Source organism: Anabrus simplex, chromosome 3 (genome assembly GCF_040414725.1).
Source record: "Anabrus simplex isolate iqAnaSimp1 chromosome 3, ASM4041472v1, whole genome shotgun sequence".
Classification (NCBI taxonomy): Eukaryota; Metazoa; Arthropoda; class Insecta; order Orthoptera; family Tettigoniidae; genus Anabrus; species Anabrus simplex.
The window spans coordinates 454089362-454111918 of record NC_090267.1 but is presented as its reverse complement, the minus strand read 5'-3'; the positions used below and the strand labels follow the sequence as shown (position 1 = coordinate 454111918).

Sequence of the window (22557 nt, the reverse complement as noted above, 5' to 3'; positions counted from 1 at the left end):
AACTGTAAGGAAATTTTGCCACAATAGTCGATGTACAGACACACGGTCCTTACGATTTTATTTATATAAATTGTTTGGCTTTACATAAGCTACAAACCTCATAAAATGGAATTTTCACCAAATGCCATTCCATTTTATACAGTTATTGGGATTAAAAATTAAATTTTGACAAGGGCCTTAGCCTTGAAGTTTGATGTTGTTCAAGACAATAGGAGATTATAATATTCATAGCAATTACCTTTAAAGTTTTCTCTGATGGCATGTAAGTTAGTTTCACCAGGCCTGAAACAAGAACGTATATCCCTTCTGGATTACTTCCATGTGTTATCATAGTTTCACCATAGTTGAAATTCACTAGAGTGGTATTCTCCTGTAAAATTCAATAGTCATTTTAAATTTTAATATTTCACTAAATTACTTTTGAAGCAAAAAAATGAAATCTTCCGCATGTTGAAATTAACAGATTCTATGATATGTACATTATACAGAACATTTTTAAAAACAAATTTCAAACAAATCCATTTAAAAATAGTTTTGTGTGATGCAGAAGCTTTATTTGAACAGAACTTGATTTAACTGTAGTTTACATAATTTCCTTGCCAAACTCTTTACAGTGAACTTTACTAATACATTTTAAAAAGAATGTTGTAGACATGAAGAGGCTAAATGATAAACTTGAAAGCTCCATCAAACTCAACCAAGGTCTCCACCATATTTACATCTCGTAGACAGCTTTCAAAATGGCGCCGAGTGAAGGTATGGCCCGCCTGATCTATAAGATGCAAGGAATAGATATCTAATGCGATATTATATGAAGGCCATACACGTCACGGAACGGTCATATATTGAAGGCACTACAGACAGTGGACTGTCAAATTAATTTTTTTACAAAAAAAAAAAATAGAAGACAACGGATTGTTAAAAAACTCCATCTTAAAAATTTTCATCGGAGGGTGAAGACGCAATTGGCGAACGCACTAAGTAATTTGAAGAAGATGGAAAAATTTAGTAGAAGTACTTGAGAAAAAGGGATCGTCGTAGTAAAGAAACGACGTAATTCACCAGCCAACGAAAGAAAGCCAAAAAAAAAAAAAAATAGGCAAGATACGACGAAATACGCGTGGGAGGATCTCGACAGTAACTGAGCTACATTCCACAAGGAAGAAGCAAGTGAAACCTAGGAGAAAGATTCTCATACGGGAAGAAGACTATCTAAATTTAATTTCAAGAGAAGAAGAACAATTTTTTTTTGACATTTGCGGGAAGCAGCCGATATAGATATATATACGCAGAACTTAAACCCGACTAAATTAAATTCACCTCTGAGAGCAGCAAAAGAAATAATAATTGAGGAATTATTATCGTCGAATGGAACATACCATGGCTATTTACGGCTCTGAAGTCTGCATTTTTGTTGCTAACAGAAGTAGCATGATGATGGCTTGCTAAATACGCATGATGGACCGAGCTGGGGGAGCAGTACATCCTTACCGGAAGACCAACCCATGATGAGGAAGGCAATGGGAAACCAGACCACCAACCCATGATGAGGAAGGCAATGGGAAACCAGTTGACCAACCCATGATGAGGAGGCCGAGGACCTACCAGGCGACCAACCCATGACCTGACCGCAGAGCCAACTACATCCGAGTGGAGGCGGAACAGCTGGACCAGATGTAACGATAAGCGAGCTAAGTCATTTACATTATTTAATTACATAGTTTTTGGTTCGCGTACACAGGTGCTTTTGGCATGTGCCGATAAGTTGGTTATAGAAACCGTGGAATTTAAAGTGCAAGTGAATAATGAAAGTGATGTGTGAGATATTTAAGTCCATAGTAATACGATTAAGCAGTGTAGAATAAGATTCTTGTATGTTATATATATCCATCACCGCATTTTGGTCAGAATAACTCGTGAGTAACTACAAGTGGAAAGAAGTGTCTTTAATAACAGCTGATAGTAATGACACATTGTGGAATTCATATTTGTTATGCTGTATGTCTACGTCATGTTGGTATGCGCGGTGGTAATGAATGCATAGAATCACGTACTCTTTGCTCCGCAATAAGTGCATTGAACTCAGCTTTAGGGTTATGATAAATAGCGATATTGAAACGCGTTTATGAGAAAGGAATTGTGGCATTTGACATGGTAAAGTGAAGATAATTGCGACATGTTGTTATGGAGGCTATGATAGTTAAGATGTTAAATGAATGTGGAAATATGGTTACAATTGTGGTAACTCGACGAAGTATGTTGTTGTATATGAAATGCGAAGATTTATTAATGTATTACGTAGAGGCCAAGGAGTGCCTGCAGCTTAGGATATGCCATGCCACACTTATTATAGGGAAGGAATTATATGAAAGGATACAGGTACGTGAAAATGACCACACCGCGGAGATGAGCTAAACCAAGGTATGGCTGGAATTCATTGAAGTAGAATTGAATTTATGACGGGATTACATGTCAATTGTAGATGCTTTGTTCCAATTACGAGAATATTATCATATGTTTTATGGCGATGATCTTGACCAAATGCATTCAGGATACCCATAAATACGGTGATATATTCCCATGTACAAATAATACGTATTATTTACATTACGACTGCGCATAAGAATTCAGTAACTTGCCTAAACGAGAAATGTTATGGAATATAACAGAGAGAGGGCATATTGAGCCTCAAATACGTGTGTATGTCGACCAAAAACTTATGTTGAAGTTAGATAGATAGCTTATTTATCCTGAAACAGAGTTTGTTGGAATTTACATTCTTTCAATGAGTAATGGTTAGGGAAATGATAGGCTAGGAGCCAGATTTAACAGGCACTAGGGGGAAATGCCATAGTCCGTAAATCGTTAGCCATGCGCAACATTGAAGAAAGAACAAGAATGAGTTCTGATTTATGATTTGCAACGTATAATTTAAATATTATTCATAATTCAAATATAATTGAGATATATAATTCGAAGTTATTATTCAGAATTATTTTCAAGCTTAGATCTATTTGTTGATCTTACATTCACTTCAGATTAACTGTACGTCTACTCAGATCTATTTAGCTTAGGTTTATAATGAAACTGAGCAATGCTAACAACATAATGATATTGGTGTCGTTTCAAGGACTTGATTTCAAGGAGGACCATAGGAATCCAGTGATTAATTGTAAATATTTGTATCCGATTTTGAATTCATGATGGATCTGATGTACACAACTTAACGTTATATTTATTTTATTTTCAGTCAATGGAAGCAAGCAAACTGCAAATTCAAATAAGTTGAACTGTTGTGTAGCATTTTGGGATATAACCAAAGCATTCGACTCAGTAGGCCATGAGCACATCTACAGAACTCTGGCTGCACGTGAATTGCCTCGAAATCTAAAAGAGCTGATTGCGAAATTATTGCTTGACAATCATATCCAAATTGAAGCTGGTATCAACAAGACCAAGTCCATCAAGCTAAAAAGAGGTGTCCCGCAGGGCTATCCTTTGTCACCATCCCTCTTTAATCTGGCAATCAATGAATTAGTTAAAGAGCTCTCTGATCACAAAGTTGCCCACGCACTTGGATAGTCGGCTATAGATGGACAGAGTAGACTGTCTTGCCTGACATTCACCAACAACCTAGCCTTGATAAGAAAAAGACTAAGGAAGTATAAGCAGCCTTTCCTCCTCAGCAGAAGACAGCCTCGCTCTAATCGGAGAATCAATCCTCACGAGAGCAAATTAATCTGTATGAGAAACTGTTGCTTCAGGTTTCCACTACAGATGGCTCTCTCACACACTCGTTGGAAGGTGAAGATGAACACATCAGATACCTCGGCGTAAATTTCAGTGACGAAAAAGTCTTCGTCGGGGCAGTTGGAATGAAAGGCCTCAGCGAAAATATTGTTAAGGTATGCAGCTCACCGCTATTGAAGTCTGACCAAAAGCTGTCGATCATCAATGAGTGCATATGGCACAAACTGATACATCATCTGGAGATTTTAAATGTGACAGCTTCACGTCATTGGCGTTCAGCATTTTAAAGAATTCCTGTGAGATCAACAATAGGTCCCATCGTAAGTATGAGACAGTTAATGGAAAAATGTTGGCTATACGGAAGAGATACAGTGATGATATTCCTTGATTTAAAAAAGGCTCACAATAATGTCCGCAGAGCAAAGTACGAAAAGTAATGCAAGAGAAAGGATTTGAAAAAAAACAGAATATTTGAAAGCAATGTGCAAAAATAGTTGCAGCACATGTGGGATGGATAAAGTGATTTCAGAATGAAACTGGACTTCAAGAAGGGAGTGTGCTGTCATTACTGTTATTTATAATGGTTATGGATGAGAGTGTGATGGAGACAAAGAAAAAATATGGAGACAGGCATATTGAAGGTTCTTGGCGATGCAAGTATGGGAAAAGGCTAGGACTGGAAAGGTAGCGGCTGTAGCCTTAATTAAGGTACAGCCCCAGCATTTGCTTGGTGTGAAATATGGGAAAACCGAGCGAGTTGGCCGTGTGGTTAGGGGCGCGCTGCTGTGAACTTGCATCCGGGAGATAGTGGGTTCGTATCCCACTATCGGCAGCCCTGAAGATGGTTTTCTGTGGTTTCCCATTTTCACACCAGGCTGTACCTTAATTAAGGCCATGGCCACTTCCTTTCAACTCCTAAGCCTTTCCTATCCCATTGTCACCATAAGACCTACTTGTGTTGGTACGACATAAAGCCACTAAAAATAAAATGTATGGGAAACCATGGAAAACTATCTTTTGCAGATTATACTGTGGTGTGGAGAGCAAACAGATAGGAATCATACGGAAAACTCAACATGTTGGATGGGATTATTGAAAATTATGGAATAAAAATCAGTATGGAAAAGAGTAAGACTGGTTTTGACTAGAGGAGAAAGAGAAAATTAGGGAGAGTTTGAAGAATGTGGGAAGCAAACTCATGCAAGATGCAGGGATGGACATGGAGATCAGTAAAATGATTCAACAGGGAAATGCAATCTACCAGAGTGTGAGGATCCTGATGTGGAAGAAGGAAGCGCCAATGAAGTGTAAAGAGGTGATGCATAAGACATACTACTGCCCAACACTGAAATACGTAGCACAGACCTAGGCACTGACAAAAAGACAGGAGAATATAATACAGGCCAGTGAAATTAAATGTTTAAAAGTATGATAGGAAAGACAGGAGGGGTAGAGTAAGAAATGAAGATGTCAGGAAGGAAATCAGAGTGGAAAAGCTTTACAACAAATGGAGAAAAAAAACTTAAATGGTATGGACATGTTAAGAGGATGGTAGAAGGAAGGATACTGAAGTCGATGTTGGAGACCCAGATAGAAGGAACGAGAGAAAGAGGGAGACCCAGACTAAGGTGGCTGAAAATGATCAAGAACAGTAGAATCAGAAGAAAACTGGATTAGAACACAGTTAATGAGGAACAATGGCGGTCGGAATGGTAGGATACTGGTAATTTTATAACTAGTATGGCAAGTTTTATAAAATTTCCATGGACAACTTCATTTTCTGAAAGCATTCTGCATATGAAGTATCATAGTTAGAAAAGTAATTTAAGATATGTACCATAATATTCAACAGGTTAGGTAAATGTTATGCTATTTGCTGAGGATATTACAGTTTTGGGAACAATGAATATGAAGTGCAGATGCAGAGTAACTTTAGGAACCTAGAAATAAGAAATGTGGGTATGAAGATAAGTCCTGCAAAAAGCAAGACTTTCACTATGACGAGAGGCAAGAGAGGGAGAAATAGAATAAGCAATGAACCCCTTGAAGTGGTCAAATATTTGTAATATTTGCCAGGCAGTATGATGTTTCCGAATGGAACATTGAAATGGGGGATTAATTTAAGAATAGCACACAGAGCAAGATTCAGTCAATGTGCTGAAGACTTGAATGGGACAAATATGTACCAATTAAGTGAAAGATGATTTTTTACTCATTTCTTATTTTGTTCCAATTTTGTATTTATCCGGAAAAAAAAAAAAAAAAAAAAAAAAAAAAACATCCAGCCACAATTGCAAGTGACCAAAGGATATAAAACCAATATAAATGGTCCATTATTGGACATTATAAATTTTCCAGCTAACTCATTCCTGGTTGCAAGCATTTCACCCCAGGGTGCTAAGTTGGGCTCATCAGTTGGTAAGCAGCACACCCACCAAGATACATGGCTGGTGCATACCGTGGAGACCACTGCGTAGGTTACTTGGAGCCACCGGCAGTGCCAATGCCATTACCAAAACTTGATGCCTGCCTGGCCAACAGATTCCCTACGGGAATCAACATCCATATGACCACAAGGATCCAGAATACAATACAACTTTTTAAAATACTGTATATAATAGAAATAGCTACAACAGAAATGTAATACAATGAGTCATTATTATCTAATGACAAGAATATAAATGGTGGTTTAATATTGTCAATGAATCCTTCAAAATATTTAATGAAAGATGTTATATATCTGTCAATGAGAGGCCCAGCTTCTTGAGATAGGAACTTGTGTCCTGAAACAAAGTTCCCCCGGTTTCCCATCTGTAACCAACTGTGTTATAGCTCTCACTTAAGTGAGGAACGTATGGGCAGATTCACCACCATGCCTGCTCTGAGTTGACCTCAAAGCATATGGTGAGATACAACAGAAAACACTTCTTTTTCTTATGGTTGATGGTGATAATATCCACTCACCTAGACGATCCATCTTCTGAAAGGCAGTGCACTTCCTCATGAACCTCCCACTTTGCCTTCAGCAGAGCTGTCACAATGAAAGAATGGACCTCGTGATGGTGACATATTTGTACTTCAGCAACCTGGTCCTTGATTGAGCGGAATAAGAGTAAGATCAAAGCAACGGGAATGAGGTTCCAGTGAAGTGAACAGAAAAAGATCAGACAGGGGAAGCAGAAATAGAGTGAAGAGATTGTTTTTTCCTAGTGATTTGACCCTGCACTAACATATAGGAGGTTTTTGGCAATGCAAGGATGGGAAAGGGCTAGGACTGAAAATGTAGCAGCTGTAGACTTAATTAAGCTATGGCACCGGCATTTGCCTGGTGTGAAAATGGGAAACCATGGAAAACTTGAAAATGGGAAACCATGGAAAACTATCTTCAGGGCTAGGACTTGAACTCACCATCTCCTGAATGGGAGCTCACGGCAAAGCAACTCTAACCACACAGTCAACTCACTTGGTCAGAGTGGGAGTGGTCAACTGCAGGAAAAGATTGATATAGTCAGGGTGAAGCACTTTGGACACATACTGAAAATGTCAGAGATGAGGTTTCTGAAGAAAGCTTTCATGGCTGGAAAGAAGGCAATCTGTAATGACATGGAAAGACTTGACAGCAGAAGATTGATACATTTGACCATAATAAGTGCTGTTTATTCCTGTATTGATCATGATCATTGATGATGGGAATGTTTATTGTTTTCGAAACATGTACGATGAATAAATAAGGCTCATTAACAGAAAGTGTATTGACAAGGCAGATTTAACCAGAATACTATTTTAAATAGTTTTTAATGAAGCAAGGTGTGTCGATACCATTAGAGTATTTGAAGAGGAATAATAATAATAATAATAATAATAATAATAATAATAATAATAATAATAATAATAATAATAATAACATTCTGACTAAGTAAAAGTACTTCTTGATGTGGAAATGCAAATTATAGCATTATAACCCCATATACAGAAATAAACAAGAATGATTAAACAGAATTTCAACTCTTGACCTTATTATGAAAGATTAAATACTGCTGTTGACCATATGATCATGAACAACAAGCATAGTATTAGTAGAGTTAGTTTGATAATTTTTGTCATATTATAACACAGTTTTACTCTACAAAGTTTCATCATTGACTTCACTTCCTTAAATTGTATACATCATCATCCTCAGTGAGGAAATATTCACCAACATACTAGGAGAAAAGAAGCTACAGCTTCATCTCCAACAACCCAAGGCACTTCCTTTAGCAAAATCTGTGGTGGACAGGGTTGTACCATTTTATAGTGTGTTCGTGAATACTTCAAACGCTCTTCCACCATTTCCAACAGTTTTATAAACTCAGCATCATCCAGTAACCCTGTAATGAAATAAAATTCAAAATTCAGTTAAAGTACAGATAACAAGAGTGTAGAATGACAATGATAACATTTATATTATCTATAGGAAACAGATGGAGAGCAACAACTTACTGTGTATTAAGCATGGATATAATACACATGGATCCAAGAATTTTATTCTGTCCTCCACCGACAAAGGCTACAACCAAACATTTTGGACCTGAAAGTTCGTTTTATGTGTATTCTATCCACCCATGCTTATATGGAGTGAAGTGAATATGTAAATGGTAGAATCTAGTGCCTAGACTTAACATTAACTAATTTTAAGGTGAATAAGCAGAAGCTAAGTCTAGGTAGTTGTATCCTCTCTACCGGAAAAGAAGTGAGATACTTCTTGGTCCCCGCTTGAAGGAAATCGACATGTGACTTGTCAAAACAAACAAACAAACAAAAAAAAACCACACACACTCTCTCTCTCTCTCTCTGCCCTCCCCCCCCCCCCCCTATCATGTGATACAGCAGAGCTGACTTTACTCATGGCTGGTATAAACACACAACATGCAAATTCGCAACTGCAGCATGTCATCCAGTGAAGGAGAAGATTCTGATAAAAATTATGAAAACAACAAATATTTTTTAAATTATTAACAGAACATATTGTTGTTCATGAAAAATCTAGATCACATAAGGTAGTGCAAGGAAAAAGAATACCCCAACCATCACACGCAAGGTGGCATAGTTCCTATTAAGTGCTAACAATTGTAACATCACATGACTTCTGTGCATCATGAAATTGGAAGGGTGCCTTTTAAAGTCTGATTTTTATATTTTTATTTTTTACTAGAAAATGTACCCGTGCTTCACTACAGTATTCTACATTGTATATGGATTTCTCCATAAATTACTGTAAAGGCAGTGAGTAAGATTATATTAAATTGCATGTCTCTTAGCAATATCCAAGAAACAAAACAGAGAGGATGCCATACATTGTTTCCAATGTAAGGTAGGCATTGGGGAAGTTTTGTTGATAATGGAAAGCCACATTTCCTACTGCCAATCACAATCAAGTTCGGGAGTTTCTACTATAATGGCTGCAACCGCCTTTCACAGTAGAGATGGAGAGTTTTAATTATAAAGGAAGTCCCCTTTTCCTAATGCCAGTCACAATCGTGTTGGAGAGAATTGATTATAATCGAGAAATGGATCGCTATCTAACGTATCAACAATCGAGACATGACCATAAATCATAGGACCAAAGTTGTAGATCTCTCCAAATTGAACAGTGATTGTTGTGCTATCTGTTTTGTAATACGACTTACCGTTTAGCCACAAACTGCCCAGAAATGAAGGTCTGCATCGTCATTAAAATGCATCAATATTTCCCGGGGCCAAAAGTTATACATTTGAACAGCTTGGAATTTTTCCTCATAGAAAACAGTGTCCAGGTTTCGGGATGAACACTCGCATACATATGGAGTAATTAAGGAAGAAAGTAATACAGTTAAGAAAGTAGAAATTAATCAAAAATAGGATTAACCGTGGACAGCCGGATAGCACAAATATGTAAATACCAAATGGATGTATTGGAAAATAAAATGCCCCTCAATAAATTGTGATGGTATGAGTTACGGATATTAGAAGTCAATAACAGAGGAGAAATTTAGACGCAGGTATTCTTAGTGGTGGTGATTATTGTTTTAAGAGGAAGTACAACTAGGCAACCATCCTCTATGTAACACTAATCAGAGGGAAAAATGGAAGGGATCCGACACTTCGGAAGATATCGGTCAAAGAAAGACAAGGGCCAAGAAGGGCGTGAAAATGAAAGACTCCCTAGCCCTCGCAAACCTAATAGCGTTGGGGTCGGAAAAGAACAAGAGTTGACCAAGAGAGGTCGGATAGGATAGATGAATGTGAGGAGCCTGGCACAAGTAAGTGGAAGCAATGCCAAGACTCAGCTGAGGGCCCCGTGGTCGCCAACTCACGCTCCAAAGTTCAGAGCCCTTGGGGCCCCTTTTAGTCGCCTCTTACGACAGGCAGAAGATACCGTGGGTGTTATTCTACTGCCCCCACCCACAGGGGGTCAGGTATTCTTAGGTAAACAGATAAGAAGATGACTTATGGTGTTATTACTTCAGCCTGAAGATGCAAGGCAGAGGCAAGACATTAAAGCAGAAAACAGAAGTAGAATAGAAATACAATAAACATTATAGCAAATGCCAGAAAACACCTTACAGTGTGAAATAATGGGCTACACTCCACGGTACTGTTCAAATATTAACAGCGTCCCTTAGTGCTATTCGAGGACAATTGTAATCTCTCACAGTATAAGTGATAAAAATCATTGCTATCCGTATTGAAGATACTGAATGTAGGATGCTAAAAGGTTAGTTTTTTCCACCTATTCAATACATATAAATTTTATAAATTAGGAATTTATTATTGATTCCACTTGAGACATGTTTCGCCCTTCATTGAGGGCATCATCAGTCAAAATATCACCTCAAGGTAAAAAATCAGGTAACTGGTTAGTAGTTGACATGTGCAATTAATACATATTGTTAATACAATTACAAAAATTAAGTATGGGAAATAGTTGTACAAAAGTGATGGTTGAACATATAGGTTTATAGATGAAAAGTCAGCACCAGTGCCTAAAATTAACATAGTAGAGTTCGGCAGTGGTGCTCTGGAGAAACAGTTGACGCAATCATAGGAAAATAAAAAGTTTAAAAATATTTACATTATAACAATTAAGGGAGAAAAGGTGTAGTGTTCGGCGTCAATGTTTGTAACCAAAAATTAATGTCAAAGGTTGGTAACTATACAGTATTTACATTGTTCAATTGAACAGTTGAGATAAGTTTTAAAAATATTTACATCATAACATTCAGCGTAAATGTTTGTAATAAAAACTAATGTCAATAGTTGGTAACTATATAGTAATTACATTATCTAATTGAATAGTTGAGAATTTACAATTATATACGTAATTACACAAGAGCAGCTGGTGTGCAAGGATAAAAAATTTTCAGTACCAAGTGCGTCCTGATGTTTTAGAGGTTGGAAGAAGGAATTAGTATTGACATTTCAGAAATATGTAGAGCAGTTTATTTTAGTTCTGAAATGTCAATACTAATTCCTTCTTCCAACCTCTAAAACATCAGGACGCACTTGGTACAGAAAATTTTTTATCCTTGCACACCAGCTGCTCTTGTGTAATTATGTATATAATTGTAAATTCTCAACTATTAAATTAGATAATGTAATTACTATATAGTTACCAACTATTGACATTAGTTTTTATTACAAACATTTACGCTGAATGTTATAATGTAAATATTTTTAAAACTTTATCTCAACTGTTCAATTGAACAATGTAAATACTGTATAGTTACCAACCTTTGACATTAATTTTTGGTTACAAACATTGACGCCGAACACTACACCTTTTCTCCCTTAATTGTTATAATGTAAATATTTTTAAACTTTTTATTTTCCTATGATTGCGTCAACTGTTTCTCCAGAGCACCACTGCCGAACTCTACTATGTTAATTTTAGGCACTGGTGCTGACTTTTCATCTATAAACCTATATGTTCAACCATCACTTTTATACAACTATTTCCCATACTTAATTTTTGTAATTGTATTAACAATATGTATTAATTTGCACATGTCAACTACTAACCAGTTACCTGATTTTTTACCTTGAGGTGATATTTTGACTGATGATGCCCTCAATGAAGGGCGAAACATGTCTCAAGTGGAATCAATAATAAATTCCTAATTTATAAAATTTATATGTATTGAATAGGTGGAAAAAACTAACCTTTTAGCATCCTACTCTCACAGTATTCCGCCAATAACCCACAGAATGGCTGATTGATGTCTCTCTCGCTTTCTACCCAAGGAAAAACCACGAGTTTACAGGAATGATGATGATGAAAATGGCAATATGTTACTTCCCTCCTGGCAAACAGTTAGAGACGTTGCCATGGTAACCTATAGGTTCATTGTCGGTCTGTCGGTCACTCAATGTAGAACATGAGACCTGCAGAAAATAGTAATTTCCTCTGTCATGTGAAGAGTAAGAGAAATTATGTACATAACAAAAGTTATTTACAATGGAGGGCCGTTTCACATACAGTCCACCGATTTTACAGAAAACAAATAGTACCTCTCTAAAGAACCAGAGAAACAAGGAAATGCCATTTGGTCCTTGTTTCAATGACGGTGAAATTCTGACATTCACCTCCCCGCGGTAGAGAGGGGGCAACGACTATAAAAATAATATTTTATATGCAGGCGGCTAATGAATGAAGGGACCGATTATCTCCCGGTATAAGGAGATCCCCTATACCAAGTGCCAACAGTCTCTTTGAGAGTGGATGAGCAGGTATAGGTAAGGGCACTCTATTGTCCTGGGGACAAGAAATTGTTCCTAAAGGCGGAGGAACCAGTTTGGTCAACGGCATTAGGATGCAGAAGGCAACGGGAAACCACTGCATTAAAGATCCTGAGATATATTCCAATAAATCCACATGGCATGACTGCAACGTCAAGATCAGAGCTGGCCGTGTGGATCGTCTACCTCCGTTTGGAGACGACGGCTTAAGAAGAAGAATAAGAGAAAATGGAAGAAAATTGTTCTGGTTTTCCTATAAACCCTCCGTCTATCCAAAGATTTTAAAATTATATGCATATCAGAACCTTTCCCGGGATGAGAATACTCTAAATATGAAGTTTGGTCGAGATTTATCCAGCTGATTTGCCGTGATGGTGGAACAGACAGACAGACAGATACGAAAAAATAAAAACCACTAATATGATCTTGAGTTGACCTAAAATGGATAAATATCTGAAAAATTGGCAAAACAAACAAAATTACAGGCAGTTGACTCCCTACAACTTTATTTATATAGATTTAATTTATAATTTTCCTAATTTTAATTTGTGTTTATTGCACTTTTTCAACTTAAAATTTAACATTTTATTTCATTACAGTTTATTTATAAACAATTTGTATTATTTCTTCTATTTCTTTAAACAAAAGACTACATAAAATCTAACATGTCCTGGTGCTTCTGTTCACCACAAACACTCTATTTTTTTTTTTTTTTTTTTTTGCTAGTCGCTTTACGTCGCACCGACGCAGATAGGTCTTATGGTGATGTGTTTTCCTCGTGCTATCCACCAACAGGTTCTTAGAAATCTTCGTCATTCTCGTCATCTGCTTCTTCTCTGCCTTACAAGTCATACTCAAATGGGTCACTGAAGTGCTTAGCAATGTTATGCAGCACAGCAGCAGGCCACTCTGTGCTTATGCTTGTAAATTTGCCATCGGCATTGACAGTAACTTGCACAATGATACCGGCATACCCTTTACGATTTATGTACTCATCGCGGGACACTAATTATTTCTTTATTTCTATTTGTGTGTGGTCCAATGCACCTATGACGGTTGGTAGATGAAGAGTTTACCAGTGCAACTTAGCATTACTAATTCCTGCACTATGGAAAGAAAGTTTGTTCAATTTTTAGCTTTGTTAAGAACACATTTCATAACAAATTTAACAGTTTTACATACTGTTGTTCGATCAACTCTGAAGTCCTCTGCCACTTCACCTTGGAAACCTGGATCACCTATACAACAAAGAAGTATCTCCATCTGTTCTCTGGGAGATAGGGCTCCCCCTCGCATTTCTTCAGTTCCTGCCAAAAATTCAACGCCAAAATGTCTACATTTTCACTATTGAGACGTAACAGTTCCTTATATTTACTCACATCTCTTCAAACACAGTATGTTTTCTCTTGTCTAACCGGCATGAACATCACCATAATCAGAACTGACAAGGAGCGAGAAAAAAGCTAGCATACCCCACCATCTATACATATAAAATAACTTGTCCTGACTGATAGACTGACTGACTGATTCATCATCGCCGAGCGAAAACTACTGGACATAAAGAAATGAAATTTTGGGAATACATTCATATTAAGATGTAGGTGCTTGCTAAGAGAGGATTTTTGGATATTCCATTGCTAAGGGGGGTGAAAAGGGAGGTGAAATTTTAAAATGAATGTATCTATATCTCAAAACTTTAAAAGTTTGCTCTTGTAAAAATTGATATTTAGAATCTCCTTTAAAAATAAAGGAACACGTATTTTTTTGTTTTCTGTAAATCCCAATAGGAGGGGTGTAAAAGGGTGAATAATGGGTTGAATGCCTTAAATGAGGATACATATATCTCAGAAACTGAAGATATTACAGAACTGAAAATTTGTATATGGGATCTCCTTTAAAAATTAAAAAAACACGTTTTTTTGTTCTTGCAAAATCCAATTAATGGCAGTTAAACAGGAGTGACAAATTGGGGTGAATTTTTTGAAAGACTCTATCTACAGAATACCTGAGAAACGTAAAATGTAAAAAGAGGTGAACTGTTTTTGGAAACTCCACTTAAGGGGAACTAAAAAGGGGGTGAAATTTTAAAATGAGAATTTCTACAGTATATCTCAAAAAATTTAACATGTTACAGAATTGAAAAATTAAAAATCAAGAAACGTGCATTTTTAGTTTTTGGAAATCCTTTTAATTAGGATGCTGATATCTCAAAAATGAAGATGTTACAGACGTGAAATTTGATATTTGGAATCTGCTTTAAAAGTAAAGAAACACGTATTCTCGGAAAATCCAATGAAGTGGGCAGGGGGGGGGGAGGTGAAAGAAATGAAAAATTAATAGACTTAATTGTATGAGAATACTTACATCTAATAAAAACTAAAGTTGTTACAGACGTGAAAATTGGTATTTGGATTTCCTTTAAAAACAAAGAAAAACACATTTTGGGGGGAAATCATCTTGGGGGGCGGGAGTGAAAGGGAGTTGAATTTCTTGCATGAGGACACATAAATCAAAAACTGAAGAAGTTAGAGTCATGATAATTGGTATTTAGAAGTTCCTTTACTATTAAAGAAACAAGAATTTTTGCCGGAAAATTCACTTGGGGGGGGGGGGGGGGAGGACGAGTGTGAAAGGAAGTGAAAAAAAGTGAATTATTTTTATGGGGATACTTATATTCAAAACTGAAGGTAATAGACTTGAACATTGGTGTTTGGAATCTCTTTTAACCATAAAGAAACACACATTCTTTTAATTTTTTCTGGGGGGGGGGTAAATAAACTTAACGGCGGTGGGGTGTAAAAGAAGATGAGACCAACTGATTTGGCTGTTCATAATGTACTTATAAGGAGCCTTCGTTGCTCAGGCGGCAGCTCGCCGGCCTCTCACAGCTGGGTTCTGTGGTTCAAATCCCGGTCACTCCATGTGACATTCGTGCTGGACAAAACGGAGGCGGGACAGGTTTTTCTCTGGATACTCCAGTTTTCCCTGTCATCATTCATTCCAGCAACACTGTCCTATATCATTGCATTTCATTTGTCATTCATTATCCATTGCCCCAGAGGCTTCGGCAGCTGGCACAATTCCTATTGTCACTGCTAGATGGGGTTTTTATTCATTCCATTCCTGACCCCGTTGAATGACTGGAAACAGGCTGTAGATTTTCGATGTACTTATTCTGATCATAAACCGATCATTTTTAATCTTTCATGGGTTCTTTTTCAAGAGCCATCTTTTTCTTCAGAGAACGTTCTTAGATTACAGTAGATTCTCCTGGCATACAAATAAAAATTTAAACACCTTTGAAATAAAGGATAGGAATGAGATTGGCCATACAATTTTTCACATCTATAATAAGGTAAATAATGCACGGAAGTATGTTATTCGTATCACCAGAAATCCTGCACACTTGCCTACGCGCAACAATGGTGCTGGTCACATTGTCAACAATGACAATGGCAACAGACTTTACAATGGCGAAATCTTGTAATGGCAACAGATGTAATTTACCGCCAAGTAGCGGTCTTGCATCTTGCTATGGGGTCCAGAACATCTATTATAATAATAATAATAATAATAATAATAATAATAATAATAATAATAATAATAATAATAATAATAATAATAATAATAATAATAATGTTCTGGACTGTCGTCAAATGTGGAGACCGCGCTGGAAAGAGTCCTGGACAGGTAATGACTAAGAATGCAGTCCAGCCGCGGGTTCAGTACCGCCAAGGCACCCAAGACCACACCACGCCGGATCTCCTGAAGGATTTGATCCATATTAAAAATGCTTATAGGAAAAATGGCAAAGATTTAGGGACCCTACTGACTGGGTGGAATACCTGGACCTAGCCCGGGAAGTACGAAATCGATTGCTGGAAAGAAAGATTGAAAAATGGGAGGAAACTTGCCGTAATCTATTAGAAAATGAGTCAGATCGCGAATTTTGGTGGATTCTCTCAAAAAAACAATCAGATCGTAAATTTTGGTGGATTATATATGAAACAATAAGCATTCAATTATAAATTTCAGTATAATACCATAGCGAAGCACGGGTATCTTGTTAGTAGTCTTATAAAATCTAAGATACATCCAGACTAAATAGGAGAATCTACTCTTTATTCACACCAAAATGAAGATGCACCTATACTGCCTGGAAAAAGCAAGATACATCTAAGTGTAGTAGGTTCTAATCTTTTTATTCACGTGAAACAGAGATACATCTCAAAAAATTGTAAGTCTTAACTTCAACTAGTTTTTATTCACTTCACTCATGGTGAGTTACTGTCTACTCAGCATCTGTTTCCTGTACACGTATATATTTTGCTCCTGTGAGCTTTCTTATATGAGCTTGTACTAAAAAGTATGTGTAATTAAAATCAAGTATTTTTAAGAACTCCGTATGTATATAATTGTAACTGTAAAATTTTTTTTTTTTTTTGCTAGGGGCTTTACGTCGCACCAACACAGATAGGTCTTATGGCGACGATGGGATAGGAAAGGCCTAGGAGTTGGAAGGAAGCGGCCGTGGCCTTAATTAAGGTACAGCCCCAGCATTTGCCTGGTATGAAAATGGGAAACTGTAAAATTAAAACCACCTAAATTTAAACTTAAATTTCATACAAATTCCATTTTATATCAGTGTAATTACCTCCATCTTTCAGTTCAAATACAGCATCTTTTAAGTTGTTAAGAATGCTACGTATTGCTTGCCGTGTTTTCACAGTGACTGCTATCCAAGGACGATCTCGCTGTAGTAGACCTGCATACAAATAAATCTAATAAACCAAGATATTATTGTTATTTAAGAAGCCCCAGATATCTAGTGCTGATAAGTCAAAACAGATTAACAACAAAAGAATAAGAAAACATCAGTATTTATAACCACAAACCTAGTTTCTTTGTTACAGTTAGTCGATCATTCTCAACTTTTTGCTTTATTTCTTCCATTATCTTTGGGTTATCAACGATATGCACAAGAAGCTTCAATATTTCCTCTTCTCCTGTTACAAATCCTTTACCAATGTCATATCCTTCAGAGAGATGCATATCCATTTTGTTGTCCAAATATGCTACAGCTTTGGGCAGGGATGCCTACAAAAATAAAATACACTTAAATTTTAATTAAAATGTAGTAAGAAAAATGTATTATTTTGGTTGAACACATATCAATTGATTTAAAATCTTATAGGTTCCACCTTTTTCAATAAAAATACAATGTTGTCTGATGATTTTTACAACATATCTTTAACTAGCAAGAAATTTATAATTGAATGCTTAACGTTTTATATATAATCCGCCAAAATTCGTGATCTAACTCATTTTCTGAAGAATCCACCAATATTTGTGATCTGACTCGTTTTCTGAGAGATTACAGCAAAGTTCCTCCCATTTTTCAATCTTTCTTTCCAGCAATCGATTTCGTACTTCCCGGGCTAGGTCCAGGTATTCCACCCGGTCAGTTGGGTCCCTAAATCTTTGCTATCTTTTCCTACAAGCATTTTTAATATGATTAAATCCTTGAGGAGATCCGGCGTGGTGTCGTCTTGGGTGCCTTAGCGGTACTGAACCTGCGGTCGGACTGCAATCATAGTCATTAACTGGCCAGGACCCGTTTCCAGCGGGGTCCACACATTTTGACAACGGTCCAGAACATTATTATTATTATTATTATTATTATTATTATTATTATTATTATTATTATTATTATTATTATTATTAGGGTGGGTGATATTAGTTTAATTTAGGTTATTATTATTATTATTATTATTATTATTATTATTATTATTATTATTATTATTATTATTATTGATGGTCTGGTACCCACAGCAAGATCAAGACCGCTACTTGGCGGTAAATTACATCTGCAGCCGTTGTCATTGCTGACAATGTTACCAGCACCAACGTCGCGCGTAGGCAAGTGTGCGAGATTTCTGGCGACACGGATGATATATTTCCATGCATTATTGACCTTATTATAGAGGTGAACAATTGCATGGTCAATATCATTTCTATCGCTTATTTCAAATTTTTATTTATATGCCTGGAGAATGTACTGTAATCTAACTTTATGTTCTCCAAAGGAAAAGATGGTTCTTTAAAACGAACCCAGGAAAGATTAAAAATGATCAGTTTATGATCAGAATAAGTACATTTGAACAGTAAAATCAATTGTTCCCAACTCCTTTTTCACCCCACCACCGTCAAGTTGATTTACCCCCACCCCCCCAAAAAGGAAGGCGTTTCCTTATGTTGAAAGGAGATTCCAAATACCAATGTTCACGTCTGTTACCTTCAGTTCTGAGATATAACTATCCCCATAAAAAGAATTCACTTTTTTTTCACTTCCTTTCACACACACACACACACACACACACACACACACACACACACACACACACACACACACACACACACACACACACACACACACACACACACACACTCTCTCTCTCTCTCTCTCTCTCTCTCTCTCTCTCTCTCTCTCTCTCTCTCTCTCTCTCTCTCTCTCTCTCTCTCTCTCTCTCTCTCTCTCTCTCTCTCTCTCTCTCACTCACCCTCCACCTAAGTGAATTTCCTGTTAAAAAATACTTGTCTCTTTAATAGTAAAGGATCTTCTAAATACCAATTATCATGACTCTAACATCTTCAGTTTCTGACATGTGTCCTCATAAAAGGAATTCAGTTCCTTATCACCCCTGCGCCCCAAGATGAGTTCCCCCGAAAAGGCTTTTTCCTTTGTTTTTAAAGGAGATCCAGATCCCAATTTTCACGCCTGTAACAACTTTAGTGTTTATTAGATGTAAGTACCCTCATACAATTAATTCAATTAATTTTTCAATTCTTTCACTGCCCCCACCCCCTTCATTGGATTTTCTGAGAATACGTGTTTCTTTAATTTTAAAGCAGATTCCAAATACAATTTTTACGTCTGCAAAATCTTTTGTTTTTGAGATAATAGTATCCTCATACAAGTAATTCAACTAATTTTTCAATTTCCTTCCCCCTTTAAGTGGATTTCCAAAAACTAAAAATATGTATTCCTTTATTTTTAAAGGAGATTCCAAATACCAAATTTCACATCTGTAACATCTTCAGCTTTTGAGATATCAGTCTCCTAATTAAAAGAATTCAACCCCATTTTCAGTCACTTTTACCCCTCCACCCAAGTGGTTTCTCAAAAACAAAAAATACATGTTTCTTTATTTTTTAACAGAGATAAAAAATACTACATTTCACTTCAGTAACATGTTAAGATTTCAAGATATAGTGTAGAAATGCTCATTTAAAAATTTCACCCCCTTTTTAGTTCTCCTTAAGTGGAGCTTCCAAAAACAAATCACCTATGTTTCTTTACTTTTACAGGAGATTCCAAATACCAATTTTTATGTCTATAACATTTTACGTTTCTGAGATATGCTGTAGATGTAGTCTTTCTAAAAATTCACCCTAATTTGTCACTCCTGTTTAACCCCCATTAATTGGATTTTTCAAAAACAAAAACAAAAATACATGTTTTTTTATTTTCAAAGGAGATCCCAAATACCAATTTTCAGGTCTGTAATAGTTTCTGTTTCTGAGATATAAGTAACCTCATTTAAGGCATTCAACCCCCTTTTTCACCCCTCCTATTAGGATTTTTCGAAAACAAAAAATATGTGGTTTTTTTATTTTTAAAGGGGATTCTAAATACCAATTTTTACATCTGTACACCTTTAAAGTTTTGAGATATAAATACACTCATTTTCAAAATTCACCCCCTTTTCACCCCCCATTAATTGGATTTACCAAAATAAAATGCATGTTTCTTTATTTTTAAAGAAGAACCCAAATGCCAATTTTCAGGTCTTGAGATTCTGAGATACAAGTATCCTCATTAAAGTCATTCAACCCCTTTTCCACCCTTTTTCACCCTTCTTATTGGGATTTTCCAAAAACAAAAAATACATGTTTCTTTATTTTTATAGGAGATTCTAAATACCAAGTTTTACATCTGTAAACTTTCAAGTTTTGAAATATAGGTACACTCATTTTAAAAATTCACCCCCTTTTCACCCCCCATTAATTGGATTTACCAAAAACAAAAAAATGCATGTTTCTTTATTTTCAAAGAAGAACCCAAATGCCAATTTTCAGGTCTTCAGATTCTGAGATATAAGTATCCTCATTAAAGTCATTCAACCCCTTTTCCACCCTGAATTTTAAAAATTCACCTCGCTTTTCACCCTCCCATTAACTAGTTTTTCCAAAAACAAAAAAATACGTGTTTCTTTGTTTTTAAAGGAGACCCCAAATACCAATTTTCAGGTCTGTAATATCTTTACTTTCTGAGATATAAATATCCTCATTAAAGGCATTCAACACCTTTTTCACCCCTCCTATTGGGATTTTCCAAAAACAAAAAAATATGTTTCCTTATTTTTAAAGAAGATTCTAAATACCAATTTTTACATCTGTAAACATTTAAAGTTTTGAGATATAGATACACTCAATTTAAAATTTACCCCCCTTTTCACCTCCTTAGTGACGGAATATCCAAAAATCCTCTCTTGGCGAGCACCTACATGTTAATATGAATGTATTCCAAAAATTTCATTTCTTTATGTCCAGTAGTTTTGGCTCGGCGATGATGAATCAGTCAGTCAGGACAAGTTACACCACCGTAATGTGAGGGCCTATATGCCTGCATGGTACCACTCGAATGGTCGATATCAGAGCCAATGTCGTGCTGCATCGATAACTTCCGCATCATCCACGTAGTGCTTTCTGTGGAGTGCATCCTTCATTGGGCCAAACAGATGGAAATCAGAAATGATGAGATCTGGGCTGTAGGATGGATGAGGAAGAACAGTCCACTGAAGTTTTGTGAACTCCTGTCGGGTGCACAGACTTGTGTGAGGTCTTGCATTGTTGTGGAGAAGAAAAAGAAGAAGAAGAAGTTAATTTGCATTTTTGTGGGTATGAACACGCTGAAGTCGTTTCTTCAATTTCCTTAGAGTAGCACAATACACTACAGAGTTGATGGTTACACCACAAGGGAGGACATCGAACAGAATAATCCTTTCAGAGTCCCTTCAGAGTGATGATGAAACATGCCTTGTCCAACGACTCGCCATTCTTTTGTCCACTGCCAGGTCTCCGTAGACATTTTGCAAGCACCTATGAATATCTGTGATGCCCTAGTTTTCCGCCAAAAGAAACTCAATAACTGCTCTCTGTTTCGTACGCACCTCCATTACAGACACCATTTTGAAGGCTAATTAAAGCGCTGCCACCTACCAGAAATTAATGAAACTCTATGAGACGAAGCAAGAATATTCAAAGATGTCCCAAACAAAATTCCAATTTTTTAAAACCGAAATTGGCTGAGAAATAAAATGTGCTGAATTATATATTGAACGCCCTTTGTATTTCTCAAGTAACTGTAACTCAGCCCAGTTATTTTTATTTTATACTTTTCCCAACACTGGATTTCACTCGGGCTGATGCAATTCCATTAATGTCTTGGTGAATCAGAAGTGATTAATTGGCCTGTGTTTAACGTACTTCTTGGACAAGATTGTTCATGTAGTGTAGACCTGGTGGAAGGATATTACTAAGAACTGGAGGCCCGAGCAGTGTGGTGGTTTTTATGATATCGCTGATTATCCACATTGTCTAATTCAGGACAGTGTCTATTTTCTTGGTGTGGTTGCTATTTAGTCAGATGAAAGAGCAGTATTCAGTTGTTGTATACACCAGACTTAGTGAAGAAGTTCATAAATTTGTCACTGTAGATTCCCATGTGCTGCCAGAGAGAGATAAAAGTTTACTTAATTTTTTCATAGTGTTCTTCAGTATGGAATTTCACTGTGGGGAAACTGTAGCTGGACTTCTGAATTTCGACTTCTCTTCTAAGACTAGGTTTACACTAGCAAGTTATTGCAGCAATTTACTTTCACTGAGCAACTTGCTGCACTAATTGCAAGTCTAAATTCCTCAGCAAGTTGACTTGCGATGATTAACAATTTCTTGCACTAAATGCTTGCAGCCCGTCACATGCTAGAAGCG

General features: G+C 36.6%; 1 protein-coding gene across 1 annotated transcript in view; it reads right to left on the bottom strand.

Annotated features, from left to right (window-relative positions):
• The window catches only part of LOC136866856 (sperm-specific sodium:proton exchanger), a 268108-nt gene that overhangs the window by 66487 nt on the left and 179064 nt on the right, over positions 1–22557 (bottom strand). The window contains exons 13-16 of the mRNA XM_067143951.2: positions 17400–17601; positions 17159–17269; positions 7954–8117; positions 239–370 (exon numbers count right to left, since the gene is read on the bottom strand). Coding sequence (XP_067000052.2) covers positions 239–370; positions 7954–8117; positions 17159–17269; positions 17400–17601 — 609 coding nt within the window. The remainder of the gene's footprint in view (positions 1–238; positions 371–7953; positions 8118–17158; positions 17270–17399; positions 17602–22557) is intronic.